Raw genomic sequence first — 17,972 nt, 5'->3', positions numbered from 1 at the left:
TCATGTAAATACGTGGTGGCTCCTTCAGGTGTTATATGGATGAAGTGGAGTGAGAAGAGCAGCACAGGAGGGGCCCTGAGCATAGAGTTCTGGAGTTGCCCACACACTGCCATCTTAGGCAGTGGGGTCTTAGCTGGGAATACAAAAAAATGCTCCTGAACTGAGTTTGCTTGCAGCCCAGTGATGGGAGATGGATATACAATCAAAGTGCAATAGAATGATGTTGGTTCTGTAATAATGGATGCATTGGTTAAATAGGAGTAAAGAATAGGTGGTCAGTTAGGTTGGCTCAGACACAGAAGCCCCTGTTGGCAATGATGGCTGCACAGTTGGGCACTTTGCAGACTCTGAAAGTCCTTGAGCCAGCTGACTTATTATCTGGGGACTAGGTATAGCCCTGGTGTTTTCTAAGTATGAATGCCCTGTGCTTTATCGTTAAGAGGCCTCTGCATCAGTGTGCCTCTTTGAATTATTCAGTGAGGTTTTTTTACAAAGAAAGAATTAAGGATATCTTGAGGGTTTTGTCATGTTCTGTTTTAGAGAGTTCATATGATCTGAATATTCATTCCCTTTGGTAGCTTCTTAAACCTATTAAAAGACAACTTATTATAAGACAGATTCATCAACTTGTTTTACAACTCAGGTAACCTGGCATTTAACTGCTGGTCAATTACAAATCCCTTGCTTTTAAGTAGCTTAAAAATAACTCCTATTCCCTGTCATGAGGCCCAAGAGTGTTTGCCACAGTCCCTGTCCTTTGCTGTTGCAACCACCTGTGGTATATCCATTGGTGGTCTCATGTTTATCATCCTTTAGTTTGCTTCCTCCGGCAGAACAAACTGATCCTTTTCCATCTTCTGCTGTGTGAGGTCAGCTTTCTACATCTTATTCCACTGCTCCATCTTTGGCTCCAGTCTCTTCATCTTGGCTTTGCGTTTCACATTTATATTCTACCAAGGCTTTTACTGTCTTTAACTGCTTGATTTTTCTCTCTGCCCTTTGTTGCTCTTGCATATATTTTTAATTAAACCTTCTATTTTGAGATAATTGTAGTTTTGCAGAAATTTATAAGTATTAACAGAGAAATACTGTTTACCTTTAACCAAGTCTTCCCCAATGGTAACATCATCATCTTGCAAGACTGCTAGCTAATATCATAATCAGAATATTGATATTGATATAGTCAAGATACATAATGGTAGCCTTAATATTTTGATTTTTAAGGTTGCTTCTCATCCTTACTCATCTCTTAGACCCTTCTCTCCTTGCTCTTCTCACATTCATTGTCCTGGGAATTTAACCAAATCTGACTTAAGTCCCTTACAAGACTCAATTTTCTCTCTGGTAGGCTGGCTAGACTTCATGCTGTCAGAGTTTCTAGGGATAGAACTTGCCTTCCCTAAATTATCTGCCTAGAATTTGGATGTCTCTCTCTGCTCTGCTAAGTCACTTCAGTCGTGTCTGACTCTGTGTGACCCCATAGACAGCAGCCCACCAAGCTCCCCCGTCCCTGGGATTCTCCAGGCAAGAACACTGGAGTGGGTTGCCATTTCCTTCTCCAATGCATGAAAGTGAAAAATGAAAGGGAAGTCACTCAGTCGTGTCCAACTCTTTGCAACCCCATGGACCACAGCCTACCAGGCTTCTCTGTCCATGGCATTTTCCAGGCAAGAGTACTGGAGTGGGGTGCCATCGCCTTCTCCGTTGGATGTCTCTAGGTGGCCTTAAAAGTCATGTGAGAACCGGGTTTGTCTGTGAGTTAATTTTGCCATAAGTTCACGCAGGTCACATGAGGGTGAAGAACGTGTGGGGGTTGGTATGGTACTAATCCTCTGAGACTCAGAGCCCTAAAGAAAGACACTTTTCCCCCCAAAGGACAGTTCTGCACAGAGGATGTGGATGAGTGCCTGCTGCAACCCAATGCCTGTCAGAACGGGGGCACCTGCACCAACCGCAACGGCGGCTACGGCTGTGTGTGTGTGAATGGCTGGAGTGGGGACGACTGCAGTGAGAACATCGACGACTGTGCCTTCGCCTCCTGCACCCCAGGCTCCACCTGCATCGATCGCGTAGCTTCCTTCTCTTGCATGTGCCCAGAAGGAAAGGCAGGTGAGGCTGGCGGAAGAACAGAGCTGGAAAGGGTGAAAGGGCTGGTGAGCATTCAGGACTCTGCCTGTGTCTCTTTCATCCCTTTTGGGGTATGTCCTTTTACGTTTCATCTTTTGGAACATGGCACCCAACGCTGTTCTTCTGGAAATGTAATTGGTAGCCAAAGTGCTGTGAAGTCAGTCTTCTTCCTTAGGACTTTTAGCTCACAGCTCCATGTACTTCAGTGTTTCATCTCCCCAAAATGAAAGTAACTCTTGCCTTGGAAACATCTGTTACCGCCATAAGATTTTAAGCTAAAAGACAGCTCAGAAATTAAGGTAAATTTCTCAGAAATTAAGACAAAATTACTCACAAATAGAGGTAGGTACTTAATTTTAAGAAGAAATAATCCATTTACTCAGAAAAGGTTAGCAAGAGGGAAACAGTGAAGTGTATTCCAGCTCTCAATATTGCCCTATAGGGGAAGGTTTTCACCAACTGCAAAGTTAACATTGCTCTAGCCTCTGAGTTTAACAGTTTTGGGTCTAGGAATAGAGCAGTGAGAGGAGGAATGTTACAGGAGATAGCTTAGCGATAGAACTTTGTGCCCAGCAGTTTTGAAATGTTCCTGTATCTATACCTTTTCAAAAGCCCCGCCTCCAGCTTTGTAGAAGAAGCCTTAGTCACCTCTTCTTAAGCTAATTGCAGACTGGAAAATCCAGTTCCCATGTGAACTGTGCAGAACATGGGGCCTAGTCATGTCTTCAGAGTCCTGAGGGCACTTGAGCCAGGAATGTTGACACTATTAAAAAGCTGCCCAAGTATAGGCTGATGATGTTCAGCTGGGTTTTTTTTTTTTCTTCTGAGGCTAATGAAACGCAGGTGGCCCCAAGGTCATCAGGTAGCATAATCTTGGGAAAGTGGGTTGCCAGTTAAAATATAGGATGTATGTAATATTTGGGACATAGAGTAGATAATTATTTGTTGTTTATCTGGAATTCCAATTGAACTGGGCAGCCTCCGTTTTTACGTGTTAGACATGACAGCCCAGTGGGAAGGATATCTGCCTTTTCCTGACTCCAGCATCTCACCATCTCACAAATCCCTGACATGATCTACCCTTGAGGAGGGGTCCAGCTGAAGGCTCAGATTCAGAGTATAGAGAGAGGTGTCTGCAGAAGCTTCTTGCTTTGCAGTTAGCTGCAGCATGTCCCTAAGGCAGGATCAGGCAAAGGGGAAATTGCCTCTAAATCTTCACATTGGATTCTGACGTGCCAGTCCTAAGGTGTTCAATCCTCCATGAAAGAGAAACTCATTCCCCAGGTAAGGGGCATTTTCTCTTTCTTCTCCTTTCCCCACCCCTGTGACAGGTCTCCTATGTCATCTGGATGACGCGTGCATTAGCAACCCCTGCCACAAGGGGGCGCTGTGTGATACCAACCCTCTGAATGGACAGTATATTTGCACCTGCCCGCAAGGCTACAAGGGGAGTGACTGTACAGAAGATGTGGATGAGTGTGCCATGGGTGAGTACGCAGAACCCTTCCTATTCCTGTCAGTCGAACTCAGCAGACATTTCAGCTGAAGCACGTTTCACTCGGCGTGCATGTTTCATCCAAACCTCAGACCTGTTACATGCCCTCTGTTTACAACTGACCTTTCAGTGTAACCATATAGTCTATCCTGGGAATTCAAATATATAGAAGGTTTGTGCTTGACTTTTAACATGTATCCCTGCCTTAGTGACTGTTTGGGCATAAGAACAGCGGAGACACACAAGAGTTGAGATTGCCCTCGTTTGTCTTTCTTTCCCTATTTCCTTCCTTCCTTCTTCATTTAATTATTTATTTACTTACTTTCTTATTGACTGATTGATTGATTAGAATGACATAAGAAATTGAGAATCAGATTATTAACGGACTGGCCCTAATGCTACTAATCTGACCCACTTCTGTAGTCCACATTTGTGGAAGCTCCATCGAGTGCTTTGATCCTGGTTATGGGTGCTTGTGTCTTCCAGCCAACAGCAATCCTTGTGAGCATGCAGGAAAATGTGTGAACACAGATGGTGCCTTCCACTGTGAGTGTCTGAAGGGCTATGCAGGACCTCGTTGTGAGATGGACATCAATGAGTGCCACTCAGACCCCTGCAAGAATGATGCCACCTGTCTGGATAAGATTGGAGGCTTCACGTGTCTGTGCATGCCAGGTACATGGGCCGTCGGTGTGTGGGGTCTAGACCAGAGACCTTGCACTGTGCTTGTCTTAGGCAGAGCACTCAGTACAGTGTGGCATTTCCACAGAGTGGTAAGCTCTGTTGGCATTTAATCCCTAGCCACAGGACCCTTAGGGTTTCCCTGGTGGCTCAGTGGTAAAGAATCTGCCTGCAGTACAGGAGCCGCTGGAGACATTGGTTTGATCCCTGGGTTGGAGGCGGGCATGGCAACCCACGCCAGTATTCTTGCCTGGAGAATCCCATGGACAGAAGAGCCTGTTGGGTTATAATCCATTGGGTCGCAAAGAGTCGAACACGACTGAAGCGACTTAGCATGCACATATGCAAGGGGACCCTTAAGGACTAAGGCCCATGTTAAAATTCTTAGATCTATGGAAAACAGTCCCATCATGTCAAAACCCAGATACTTGTGAGAGAAAAATTCAGAAGATTTTTAAAATGCAAGTATACTTTGATTTAATAAAGTATTTATCATAAAAATTCTTTAAATAGCAAGCTTTCCTTATCCCCTGATATATTACAAATAGCATACCATTCCATTTATAGAAAATAATATTACCCATAATTGTATAGGAACTTGCTGTTTATCTCATGGTGAGATACACATGCTGTGTTATGTCTTGGAACTCTTCTGCAGAGACCTCTGCTTAAATCCTTAGAGAGCACAGCTGAACTTTAGCTTAAAATGACAGCTGTCAGGGGCTGCTTGGCCTGATAACGGGTGCTAACCACTCTAGCCTTGGCAGGCCCTCCTGACTTTGACTTACACCCTGAGTACAACAGCATCTCTGATTCATTCAGCTGGTCCTTAGGACTGGGGACCCTGTGGGCCTGGCACTGTCCTGAAAGCAATGCCTGGACTGATCCGAGAATGTAGTTCAGTCTTTGTTGGCATGCTAGGTCTTACTAAGGTCTTTGGAGGTAACCTCTTCTCCGTCTCCACAGTGACATGGATATCCCAGAATATGCCCGTGTCTGACTGATGCTCACAGTGACTGTTTTCAATCATGGCATAGTCCTCTTTTCCCTCTGCAGAAATGTTCATACGCATAGAGGATGTAGTCAGCTTTATGAATTTGTGCTTTCTTGGCTAGAATTTGCCTTTGTCTTTTTCTAAGCCGCTTGTGTGGTCCATTTTGTTCAGGTTTCAAAGGTGTGCATTGTGAGTTGGAGATCAATGAATGTCAGAGCAACCCTTGTGTGAACAATGGACAGTGTGTGGATAAAGTCAATCGCTTCCAGTGTCTGTGTCCGCCTGGTAAGTGCCCACCACCTGCCCCTGTTTTCTTTGAAAGCACAAAGCCGACTGACCGCAGGGAAGAGAGGAGGGAGAGAATGTGTGTGGGCTCTGCATGAGGAAGTCATTAAAGTGAGCGCTTTGGGATAGGAGTGTGTGTGTATAGAAGTGGGGGATTTGCTTCAGCTAGAATATCTTCCAAATCCTTTGTGGCCAGAGGTCCAAGTCTATTCTGAATGGCCCATGACCTCGCCGTCTGTGTGTACATTTCAGAAAGTTCATACCTCGCGGAAGCCCTTAGTTCTAGGTTACTCAGGATTTTATTTTTTCCTGTGAGTTATATTCTTGAAACCTTTCTCTGAGATGATTATTTTTAGACATTTCACCCATGGGTACATTAATAGCACAAGTCAGTTCTTTCCAAAGAATGCTGTGTCTCTCCTTTTGCCCCCCCTCAGCCATTGTGGAAGCCATGCTGAATTTTCTGCCTTAGGCTATAGCCTCTCTTGTTTCTTCAGAGAGAAGGTCCCAGTTCCTGTGCAGCTACATTCACTTCTTAGGGGGTTCTGTCTGTATGCATTCAGTTCCTACTTTAAGTTGAAGTGAAATCTATACTGGGAAGAAAAAGAGGTGAGAGAGACACCCCGGTGCCTCTGATGCCCTGAGCCTCACCCGTTATCCCAGGTACCTGTTCAGGAGAAAAATTCTCCACGTGCTGATCCAGGGGTATAAGCCTGCCAATAATGGCCCAGCTCTTCTGGGCATCACTCTGATAGTGAGGAAAACATAGGATAATCCTTTGATGTGTGTCATCATGTGCCCTTTTAAGGATTCACGGGGCCAGTTTGCCAGATCGATATTGACGACTGTTCTAGTACTCCGTGTCTGAATGGGGCAAAGTGTATAGATCACCCGAATGGTTATGAGTGCCAGTGTGCCACAGGTAAGACTTTTTCACTTCTTATTCTCCTGCTAGGTCCATCTGCACTAAATAGGAGACTGTCCTCTTCTCGCTGCCCTGCCAGGCCAGTCTACTAATGGGCTGCTCTGTGTTTAGAAGGGGCTTCTTCCAGCCTCTTTCTTGCTGCTCCCCCTGTTTCCTTCTACAACAGCTGCTTCCTTCACCACAGTGATGGCCTGGCCTGGACACTTCCATTTGATGTCCCCGTCTTTCGAGGGCAGATTTTGGCAATGGCGAGTTTCCAGCTGGCTTTGCCTTATTCCTCTACAAAAGGGAAGGATTCCAGCTGAAAACTATTTGTCATTGGGGCTTCTCAGCAGGAGGCCTGTCTCTGTGTTTCTTGAGGCAAGGGATCGAACAAAGGCTCAGAAATGCAGTGGTGGGCAAGTGCAGAGATTTTCTGCATAAATACGATTGATGCTTTGAGAGTCAAATGTGTATCTGGACAGGGGAGAGAGCTCTATCTGGGAAAGTTTAGGTCCTCTTTCCTGACTCCTGCTACTAGAATCAAAAAGAATGTTTACAAATATTATACATTTCTGATCTGTGCCGACATTTCTAATTTGGGAGTGGATTTGAATAAGCCAGACATTTCTTATTACACATTTGCTTCTGCACAGACTATTATTGTGTAGAGAAGATTAGAAATTATTAGAAAAGATAATTTCCCAGTTTCTTTTTTATCTGACTGTTTAAGAAAGAAGTTATGAATATAATTCAGGACATTTTTTTCTTATTTAAAAAAATGGATTCTTAAAAGATTTTAAGCATCATGTGCATGATATTTTTTTGTGATCACAGAAAAGCAAACTAAGTCATAAAAATAAACAGAGAACTACTATTTCAGTAGTATTAGAATATTACCACTTATTAGGCCTTCTCAGAGTAGGCCCTGTCAGATGATCCACTCAGCTTCCTTTTCTTTTCACAAACTCTGGTCTCTGTTGGAAAAGTTTCAGGTTAGGTCCTCTTCTGGCTAAGATTATGCTTATGGAGTATAACCTTCACTGGAGAGAATTTAAACTTTGAACTCATGTTTAAAAGGGAGGAGAGTCCTTCCAAAGTCTCTTAAAAAGATTTAAGGTTGGATAAAGGAACTCTTATGTGCCCCTTTTAACTGTCTTAACTTGGTCATTTTATTTAACAAGTATTGGTTAAAAACTTACTATATTTGCATAGATTCCTGGAAGGTTGGGAGGAATAAAGAAAAGTTCTCTGTCCTCTCAGGTCAGAATTGGAAAAATAAGGTACATGAAGTCATTAATTTAGTACCTATATATGCAGACTGGTTTGGGAGGAAAGGCATATAGAGATAAATATATTAAGGAAAATTATAGAGAGCTATTCCCCACTGAAGTCCAATATGCAATTAAGATGCAGTTAAAATGTCTCTGCAGTGAAATTATTGATCCTTTAGAAAAAGCTATTTGAATTCTACAGATCTGACTTGAACAACTTCGTTTTAAACCAGACTCTCTAGACTTGCCTTATAAATAGTGCAGATAGTCAGTTCCAGTTGCTTATGGCCCACAGTATGAATTGTTTATGATATGGGATGTGTAGGATTAAGAGGATGCTGGAGCTACATGTATGCTCAGGTATGGAATGTGCACCTTGGGTTTTAAGTATCTTGGGTACAATTCCTTCTAAGGATTCACTGGTGTGTTGTGTGAGGAGAACATTGACAACTGTGACCCTGATCCTTGCCACCACGGCCAGTGTCAGGATGGCATTGACTCCTACACCTGCATCTGCAACCCGGGCTACATGGGCGCCATCTGCAGTGACCAGATAGATGAATGCTACAGCAGCCCTTGCCTGAATGAGGGTCGCTGCATCGACCTGGTGAATGGTTACCAGTGCAACTGCCAGCCGGGCACGTCAGGTAAGCCCACTCTTCACTGCCTTGGGAGTTTTCACCGTTTCTCTAAAACAGTTTATACCGATGTCTCAGACTTTCTCAGCACATGCTTAGGTACCAGAAATACAGTCTTGATTCTGAGAAGCACAGCCAGAAACATCTCAGGGGCAGATAGCTCTAGCCAGTAGGGAAGTCAGAGACAATAGCTTCGCAGAGGTGATGATTCTGTGTATGGTTTTTTTTTTTTTTTAATCAAAAGGAGGCATACCACTTCAAAAAATTGAAATTATTATTGAAAATTGAAAACCTTCTTTTGTGGTTCAATTGGATTGTCTTTTTTAACTTCCACCTTACTCAGATTAATGAAGTTGGTCCTTCCCTCTCCATCCCTCCCGTTCTTCCAGTAGTTTTTCCTCCCTTTTAGAGTCCAGTATCTTTAATGGAGAAGGAAATGGCAATCCACTCCAGTATTCTTGCCTGGAGAATTCCATGGACAGAGGAGCCTGGCAGGCTATAGTCCATGGGGTCATAAAGTCGGACATGACTGAGCAACTATCACACTTTCTTTAACGGGTCATCTTTCTTCTGCTGTTTTTCTCTCCTGGGCTTTGGGCATGTGGGGGACTCAGAAGGAGAGGAGAGACACTGCAACATGTCTGGGTTATTGTCAATTAGAATGCAGAGCTGTCGTTTCCCATCCCCAGTTCATGGCTGTTTCCTGCCTCCAGTTGAATGACGGCTTGTTAGTCGTGAGGGCATGCTACTCTTTGCTGGGGGAATGTTGAGCTGTTTTCTCAGGCAGCAGCATTTCACAGATTTCAGTGGATTCTGTTTTACTTATTCGAGGAATAATTATGGTCACAACTGTGGTTAATGGACAGAGAAGTTCTGTGTCTCAGATCAAAGGAAAATGTATTAGTGGAAGATTAACTAGTGTGTGCCTTTGTTAGAAGGGAACCTGCCAATACAAGGAGTGATTTATTGAGAACTCATTCTCCATTTAAGGAAAATGGCCGTGTAGGGGGCAAAGGTGGGGGAGGCGGTTAGCTGCCCTCATTTTATTTTGTTATTTCCAAATCCATTTCTTCAAACTTGTCAAAGGCCCTGGTCTTCATCCAGGAACTCGTACATGCCAAGTTTGAAAACAAAGTCCTTTTTGAGTTGCTCAAGCATACGAAAAACATCCCATGCCTTCCCAGTTGAAAATGCCTTCCCCCTCCCCACGTTTAGATAACTCTCTAAAAGAGCTGAATAGATCTTTGTGAAACCTTCCAAAAGCAATTTGCTTCCGGGCTGGTCCCCAGACATGAGAAATTGCAGTACGAAAAGAAATTTGAGAGATTTACAAGCAATTGAATGGATGCCTTTAGAATGGTGGGGCTGTTTTAGGCTTTGCTATCGTTCCCATTATAAAAAATGTACTGGAAACCTGGGTGAGTGGTGGGCTGGCAAGTATTTTGTTTTCTTTGGGATTATATTATTATGCCAGGATAGATCAGGTGTGTTCCCTGGGGAGTACAGAGAAGTCAAGGTGGAAGTAGCTGTCAGTGAGAAAGGCAGGTAGTAAATATCAGCGGTGTGTAGGCAGCATAAAGAAGGAAGGCACAGGTTCTTTCAGAAAACTGCCAGATTCATTCCTGTGACTGTTTGGAGAATTCACGCAAAGAGATGCAGACCACATAAAGAGATCTTGGTCTGTAATGTTTGCAGAGGGACCTGGCATGTACAGGGAGCCTGGGTGAAAGGATTCACTCAATTAACCAATATGAATAGACTCTTGAGTTGTAATCTAAGAATTGACAACCCATTCATAACATAGTCTGAGTTGGTAGCTTGGGGTTTGGATGAGTATATGGATAGAAGGGATACTTTACAATCTGCAGGTTATAATTATAGTTTCTCACTCACTAAGTACTTAAAGCACAGTATACTACCCAGAATCACTACTAATGCCTTTTTTCACCTGTGATCTTAAGTAAGTTTGGGGGAAGTTTCAAGTTATAGAAACTGCATTGACTAGCTAAAAGAATCATCAGCAAACAACAAATACAAAACAGACAAGCAGAAGGAATTCTGTGAAAACACACAGAGGCATCTTACAGATTCCAAGTGAGAACTGAATAATGAGGCTTTGGGGGGATTAGCGGGAAGTAGGGCCACATGCAGACCATAGGTCACCCAGTTCATGTTCCAACGTTCCAGTGAGATAATTTCATTGGCCCAGCTTGAGCTGAGTGTCTGTTCCTGCTAGAATACAACATGGATTTGGGGGCAGTCCCATTAAACCGCATGGCTTCCTGGGGCCCGCCTTGGTCTCTTGTGGATTAATTGGGATTGTCAATCAAGGGCTAGACACGTCTCCTAAAGGTATCCATTTGTAATTAAGGAATATTGAAACCTTTGCCTCATCTGTGGCTAGCAAGGCCGCACAGTCACATTAATCACAGTGACCAGTGTGGTGCGGTGAAGTGTATAGAATCCAGAGAGCTGGGCTCACATCCTAGCTGTGCTGATGTAATTGTACAAGTGCATGATAAAATGAGTGTAACACAAATTGGTTTGGCACTGAAGTGAGAAAATAAAGTTATATCAAGTGGGAAGCAGAGTATTTTGCTCACAATAATGACTTGATACATTTTCAATATAGTAATTATTAATAAATATTCATATAAAGTTTGAGTGAATAAATACTAGGCATTTTGTTGTGGAAATTTCATTTGTTAGTTTATATCCTAATTATCAGGCTTAATATTTAGACTTTTTAAACTGCCAATATATTCTTTTATGATATCCAAATTCATCACTAAATTCATGTTAAGTAATATAATAGTGAGTATTTTTACAGAATAGTGGTAACAGTAGGGATTGGTGTATCTCTACTATTTAGTTACCTGTATCTATAATTAAACTTTCCTGAACATAGTCAAGCTCTACCATTCATCTGGGGAATATACCAGGAGGAAGGCAACATGCCCCAGGAGAAAGCTGTGACTCTGTAAGATTTGTCCTGAACTTTAGCCCTTAATAGTAACAGTATCAAGCTTATAGTGGTAAATACAAGTCCCAAAGTTCTAAGGAAATCTTAAATTTTACCTCTGGAGCACAGTATTGCCATAGTTGTTTTCCTTGAAATGAACGGCAGGCTTGTTTCTTTCACGTAACTATTTGTTAAGTACTTAGGTCTGAATAGTCCTGGTTTGTCTGTCAGTTGCTCTGGGATTCTGTGAAAAAAGTTGCAGTTTCAGTTCAGTACTCAGTCACACAACTGCTTTTCCTGGAGGCTGCTCTGTATGTTGGCATGCCACAGAATAGCTTTATGTGTATTTTCTATTTCATCACACAAAACAATAGAGGTATACTCAAGGGTCAAGGTATAATCAAATCGTAAAGTTAATACTTTTGGCAGCTTCATCAAAGTCATTCTTAAGTGAAACTATCTTTTTTGTATTGTTTTAACTGAGTACATGGAGGTGAAGAATAAAAACACTAGTATAGTACAGTTTGGCACTTTCTGGATTCCTGCTAAGATGCCAGAAGTCATACCTCCATTGCTCTTTATTTTTTCAGTAAGATATTTATTGTAATCTAAAGCCATAGCTTTATCATCAAAATGGAAATATGGGAACTGGGTGAAAATTTGGTTGGGTACAGTCTGATATTCTAAAGCAATCATGTCCATGGAGATCAATTAACAAGACATACATAAGCAGTTAATGTTTTAAATTCAAAGATCCAAAATCAGGATTTTTGTCTTCCAACACCAACTCCTCTTCCTCATTCACTACATCTGTCAAGAGTATTATATTTTCCTAGACATCCAGGTATGGTAACTGAATTTCCATGACTTCTCCTTTATTCTCTTCATTGACTCAGTTTCTAAGTGATAAAGACTGTAACTCTTATGACCTCTCACATTCATCCTTTTGCTTTCATTCCTACTGGCATGTCCTTGGCCTTGGGCACCGTTTCTTTAAACCAACTCCATGTCATGGCCTGCCCAGTGTTCTTCTCACATTAATCCATCCCATACCCTTCACATTGACCTTTCATGCCACTCCAAATCATTGGCTTGCTAACCAGGGCCCCTTCATTTATGGGGGGTCCTTCATTATGGGGTCCTTCGTTTATGATTCTCATCTCACCATTTGCCCATGTGTCCCACCCCTGGGGTTAAACAAATCAAAGTACAGCTCTTACTGTGCCTCCTGCTGGCTGTCAGCTGCCTTGCAGATTTCTTCAGTGAGGAGCTACACTTTTTTTTTTTTTAATCGTCAACATTTCTGAAATTAGGAAGCACCTTATATTCAAGGTCATAGAAAACTGTCAGCCTCAGAATTAAGGCAGAAGTGATGACAGGCTCCTTGCTGCCTGTGACTGAGGATTGTTCAGTGTGTAAAAGGGATCAGTTCATCTAATTGTCATTGCAGCTGTATTTTAACTTTGGATCCCTAATTTGTACTTAAAATGAGGCAACATATGCTATAAACTGCTCTGGATACTTGAGGCAAAAGAGATAAAAATCTCTGCCTTCATGGCACATACATCATGAAGAACTGTTGCCAGGTTCTGAAGACTCTGTCACAGGGTCTGATGGACTTTTTTTTTTTAATCAATGAATTTAATTGCCTTCATTGCTTTTGTAACATTAGTGCAAATGCCAACACAATAAAAAAGACAAATAGTGGCTTAGTGTGATTAATATAATCATTTGACCTCATGATACCTTTGACAAGGTCTGGAGCACTGAACTTTCAGAAATGCTACTTTCCTGTATTCAGGGTTGGCTAGATACTCATGAGATTTCCTAACACTCAGCATCACAAACAGAGATCATTGGTGTTTCTGTGCTAATATTGCACGGTTTCTCTCTGCTTTCATCTTTGCAGGTGTTAATTGTGAAATCAATTTTGATGACTGTGCAAGTAACCCGTGTGTCCATGGAGTCTGTATGGATGGTGTTAATCGTTACAGCTGTGTCTGCTCACCAGGATTCACAGGTAATGGTCCTTTTTGTTGGGAGACTCCTTCAGCCCCCTCACTTTGGGAAAAGGGCATCTAAAGGTTAGTTACTTTCAAATAGATCTGACTTCTTCGTCTCTTGGAAGGTTAGAAGGTTGTTTCTGAGCTTCTCTGGCCCAGTTTTTAGGCCTTCCCTGAACTGTAACATGAAGCTTTTCATTAGTTAGGGTTTTTAGGCCATGTGTTTATAGCTGCTTAAAAAGGATTTCTTTTCAGACCATGAGTTTCCATCACTGAGCCCAAGTTATATAGCTTTCATATTTTTCTGTACTTAGTAGTGAATGCCTTCTATAAAGGCATGGCCAAGGTAGAATTCTATGAACACCTTATATGATTTTTTCTGAGTGCTTCCTCTTATAAGTACTTGGCTAAGGTCAAAACTTAGCAAAGCAACCTATTTTTGGCTAGCATAGTGGGTTTTATTTTCTCTCCATGAGGGAGAAAGTAAGTGACTAAAGTAAAACTGGTTATAATTCTTCTTAAATTCTTCTTAATTAAACCCCCAGCTAGAACATTTACATATGCACCATGTGTGTACACACACAGACTCACATACATCTTTTCTCGTATCTTCTCTTGTTGCTAATAAGATTAGCTTTACCTTTTACCTTCCTGATCAGAAAGTACTAGGAGCTACTGAGGAAGTATGAAGCCTCTTTCTGATACATCTGTTTGTCAAAGGCACCATCAGAGGGCGTGTAGTGTGCCAGTCCCATTCTTGCTAGACAATGCTACACACAATAAGGCACTTACATCATGATGTTACCATTGCATAAATACCATATGGTCATTTGCAACCAACGTGAGAAACTTCCCACAGAGCTTTTTAAACTATAATGTCAAAAAGCCAAGAGATGCCTCTTTCTTGCTGGGAACTTAACTCTCTCTGTATTTCACAATCCTTTGCACTGCTTGGTGTGATTGTGGACATGAGAGAGGAACGTTTGTGGCCTACGTGGTCACCGTAATCTCTTTTCAGTGGAATATCACTCAGAAGACCAGGATGATGAGAGTTCTTATATCTAGTACCCAGCACTGCTGGTGTGGAGCCAGATGTACTTCTGTATCCTGAAATGTGTTACTCCAACATTCAGTGACAGCCAACTGAATTTCTTTCAGACAGAATGGCATATGTATTTGTTTACATAGGTAATAAGAAGAGAATAGCTGCCATTTATTAAGGCTTTGTTTTGAGGTAGGCATTAAATCAAGTGCCTAATCTCATTTAATTGTCACTACTATTATTATTTCTACAGTATTGATGAGAAACCCTGAATTCAGAGAGCTTAAGTAACAGTATCAGTGCACTAGGGCCAGCATTCCACCCCAGGGGTTCTATTTTAGAGTTCAGACTTGACTGGACAGCATAAGTGGGTGCCTGCTGTGGTTTCTTTTTAGATATATGAGCCTTAGACTCAACTTAAATTTTTTAGAAATGTCAGTGAATCATATGCTCTCTCTTTTTAACATTTAGCAAATCAGGAAGGTCATGGAGGGAGGACATAGGCTAAAAATATTCTAAAATAAACTTAAGGTGTAGCATGAAACTGCATAACCAAGGAATGGAATGTTTTGGTTACTGGGTGGTACCCTGTTCTTGGAACTGTTTTCTACGTCTTGTTTGTTCTATTTGTTTTTTCAAGTCAGTTGCTGAAAATATCAGAGGCAACTGTGTTATATGCTCATGACCCATAAATATAAGGGGTTTTAGTCTTGCCTTTATTTTAATACTGTTAACTTTTTATTACAATTTTAATAAAAGCTTGAACAGATTTAAGGGAATATTTTTTCAGACAAAATTCTCTGTTCTCCGCAGACCACTTTATACTTACTGATTGAATAGGAAAAGTAAGAAATCATGTGTCACTTCAGTAGACTACTTTTCAGTAGTATTAACTACTTTTTCAGTTTCACATTCATGTCCATTATTTTGCTGACTTCTCAGAACAGTCCATAAAAGTAGATAGGTTCTTACATTTAGATCTTTAATCCATTTTGAGTTTATTTTTGTGTGTGGTGTTAGGAAGTGATCTAGTTTCATTCTTTTACAAGTGGCTGACCAGTTTTCCCAGCACCACTTGTTAAAGAGATTGTCTTTACTCCATTGTATATTCTTGCCTCCTTTGTCAAAGATAAGGTGTCCATATGTGTGTCGATTTATCTCTGGGCTTTCTATTTTGTTCCATTGATCTATATGTCTGTCTTTGTGCCAGTACCATACTGTCTTGATGACTGTGGCTTTGTAGTAGAGCCTGAAGTCAGGCAAGTTGATTCCTCCAGTTGGATCAGAAACTATAAAACTCCTAGAGGAGAACATAGGCAAAACACTCTCAGACATAAATCACAGCAGGATCCTCTATGATCCACCTCCCAGAATTCTGGAAATAAAAGCAAAAATAAACAAATGGGATCTAATTAAAATTAAAAGCTTCTGCACAACAAAGGAAAATATAAGCAAGGTGAAAAGACAGCCTTCTGAATGGGAGAAAATAGTAGCAAATGAAGCAACTGACAAACAACTAATCTCAAAAATATACAAGCAACTTATGCAGCTCAATTCCAGAAAAATAAACGACCCAATCAAAAAATGGGCCAAAGAACTAAATAGACATTTCTCCAAAGAAGACATACGGATGGCTAACAAACACATGAAAAGATGCTCAACATCACTCATTGTTAGAGAAATGCAAATCAAAACCACAATGAGGTACCACTTCACACCAGTCAGAATGGCTGCGATCCAAAAATCTGCAAGCAATAAATGCTGGAGAGGGTGTGGAGAAAAGGGAACCCTCCTACACTGTTGGTGGGAATGCAAACTAGTACAGCCACTATGGAGAACAGTGTGGAGATTCCTTAAAAAATTGCAAATAGAACTACCTTATGACCCAGCAATCCCACTTCTGGGCATACACACCAAGGAAACCAGAATTGAAAGAGACACATGTACCCCAATGTTCATCGCAGCACTGTTTATAATAGCCAGGACATGGAAACAACCTAGATGTCCATCAGCAGATGAATGGATAGGAAAGCTGTGGTACATATACACAATGGAGTATTACTCAGCCATTAAAAAGAATTCATTTGAATCAGTTCTGATGAGATGGATGAAACTGGAGCCGATTATACAGAGTGAAGTAAGCCAGAAAGAAAAACACCAATACAGTATACTAACACATATATATGGAATTTAGGAAGATGACAATGACGACCCTGTATGCAAGACAGGGAAAGAGACACAGATGTGTATAACGGACTTTTGGACTCAGAGGGAGAGGGAGAGGGTGGGATGATTTGGGAGAATGACATTCTAACATGTATACTATCATGTAAGAATTGAATCGCCAGTCTATGTCTGACGCAGGATGCAGCATGCTTGGGGCTGGTGCATGGGGTTGACCCAGAGAGATGTTATGGGGAGGGAGATGGGAGGGGGGTTCATGTTTGGGAACGCATGTAAGAATTAAAGATTTTAAAATTTAAAAAATAAAAAACTAAAAAAAAAAAGTAGATAGGTTGTAAATGAAACCAAAAGCACAAGTAACAAAAACTAAAATGAACTTCTGAGGGGCAAAAAAAACCAATATGTTGAAAAGCTAACCTACAGAGACGGATAAAAATATATGCAAAATATGTGTCTAACAAAAAGTTAATATCCAAAATATATAAAGAATCATACAACTCAATAGTAAAGAAGCAAATAATTCAATTAAAAATTGGACAAATAACAAATTCAGGATAGTGACAAATGTTAACTACACTTATTGTAGTGATCATTTTTCAGTATACACAAATATCACATCATTATGCTGTACACCTGAAATTAATAATGTTACATGTCAATTATACAACCTACTCCAGTATTCTTGCCTTGAGAATTCCATGGACAGAGGAGCCTGGTAGTCTACAGTCCATGGGGTTGCAAAGAGTCAGACACAACTGAGCGACTAACACTTTAAAAATGAAAACACGTTAGTTAGGAGTCGGAAACCCAATTTTAGAAAATATTACTGGAAAATTCCCAATAATTTCCAGATATAAGATACTGGTAATGTTTACTCTGGTTCTCAGAGCTACATGATTTAACCACATTCTGATTATATTTTTAGGCTGTAAATCAGTTTTATCTTTTGAAATCCAGTATCAACTGAAACAGGTAAAGTTTTACAAGCTTTATAATCCATGATGAGTAGCTAGCAATATAGCTAATCCTCATCACAGTATCATTATGCAGCTGTATAAAATCGCCAAATTCAATGAAAAAATAATAGATTCGAGGTTTGCAATCTCGTCTTTCTTTCAGTCTCTTACAGGATTTTCTAATCAGAAGCAAAGTGAATAAGTATTTATAAATTATAAATTTATAAATGCTGAACACACAGTTGTTTCTGGTTCTCCAGCCATTAGTGAAGGCACACTGCTAAGCACAGAGGAGCACTGGGTTATGGGAAAAGTGGTAGACAGTGAGCTCATGCCTTTAAAAGGGTTTAAGGTATGGTCAGGGACCCAGACTGCATACATCGGAAGATGACTAAAGACTAGGGAAGTAGTTAGAAGCAAGGTATAC

At 41.1% G+C, this 17,972-nt stretch overlaps 1 protein-coding gene across 3 annotated transcripts in view; it reads left to right on the top strand.

The window, feature by feature from the left end:
• NOTCH2 (notch receptor 2) overlaps nucleotides 1-17,972 on the top strand; it is a 216,215-nt gene that overhangs the window by 147,530 nt on the left and 50,713 nt on the right. For all 3 annotated transcript variants that reach the window (XM_069602391.1, XM_069602372.1, XM_069602382.1), the window contains 7 exons: nucleotides 1,876-2,109; nucleotides 3,459-3,614; nucleotides 4,109-4,297; nucleotides 5,469-5,582; nucleotides 6,391-6,504; nucleotides 8,174-8,407; nucleotides 13,270-13,380. In XM_069602391.1, the coding sequence (XP_069458492.1) occupies nucleotides 1,876-2,109; nucleotides 3,459-3,614; nucleotides 4,109-4,297; nucleotides 5,469-5,582; nucleotides 6,391-6,504; nucleotides 8,174-8,407; nucleotides 13,270-13,380 (1,152 nt within the window). The remainder of the gene's footprint in view (nucleotides 1-1,875; nucleotides 2,110-3,458; nucleotides 3,615-4,108; nucleotides 4,298-5,468; nucleotides 5,583-6,390; nucleotides 6,505-8,173; nucleotides 8,408-13,269; nucleotides 13,381-17,972) is intronic.

Source organism: Ovis canadensis, chromosome 1 (genome assembly GCF_042477335.2).
Source record: "Ovis canadensis isolate MfBH-ARS-UI-01 breed Bighorn chromosome 1, ARS-UI_OviCan_v2, whole genome shotgun sequence".
In the NCBI taxonomy this organism is placed as follows: Eukaryota; Metazoa; Chordata; class Mammalia; order Artiodactyla; family Bovidae; genus Ovis; species Ovis canadensis.
Note: the sequence above shows the minus strand (reverse complement) of the source record. Positions and strands in the feature narration are given on the sequence as shown.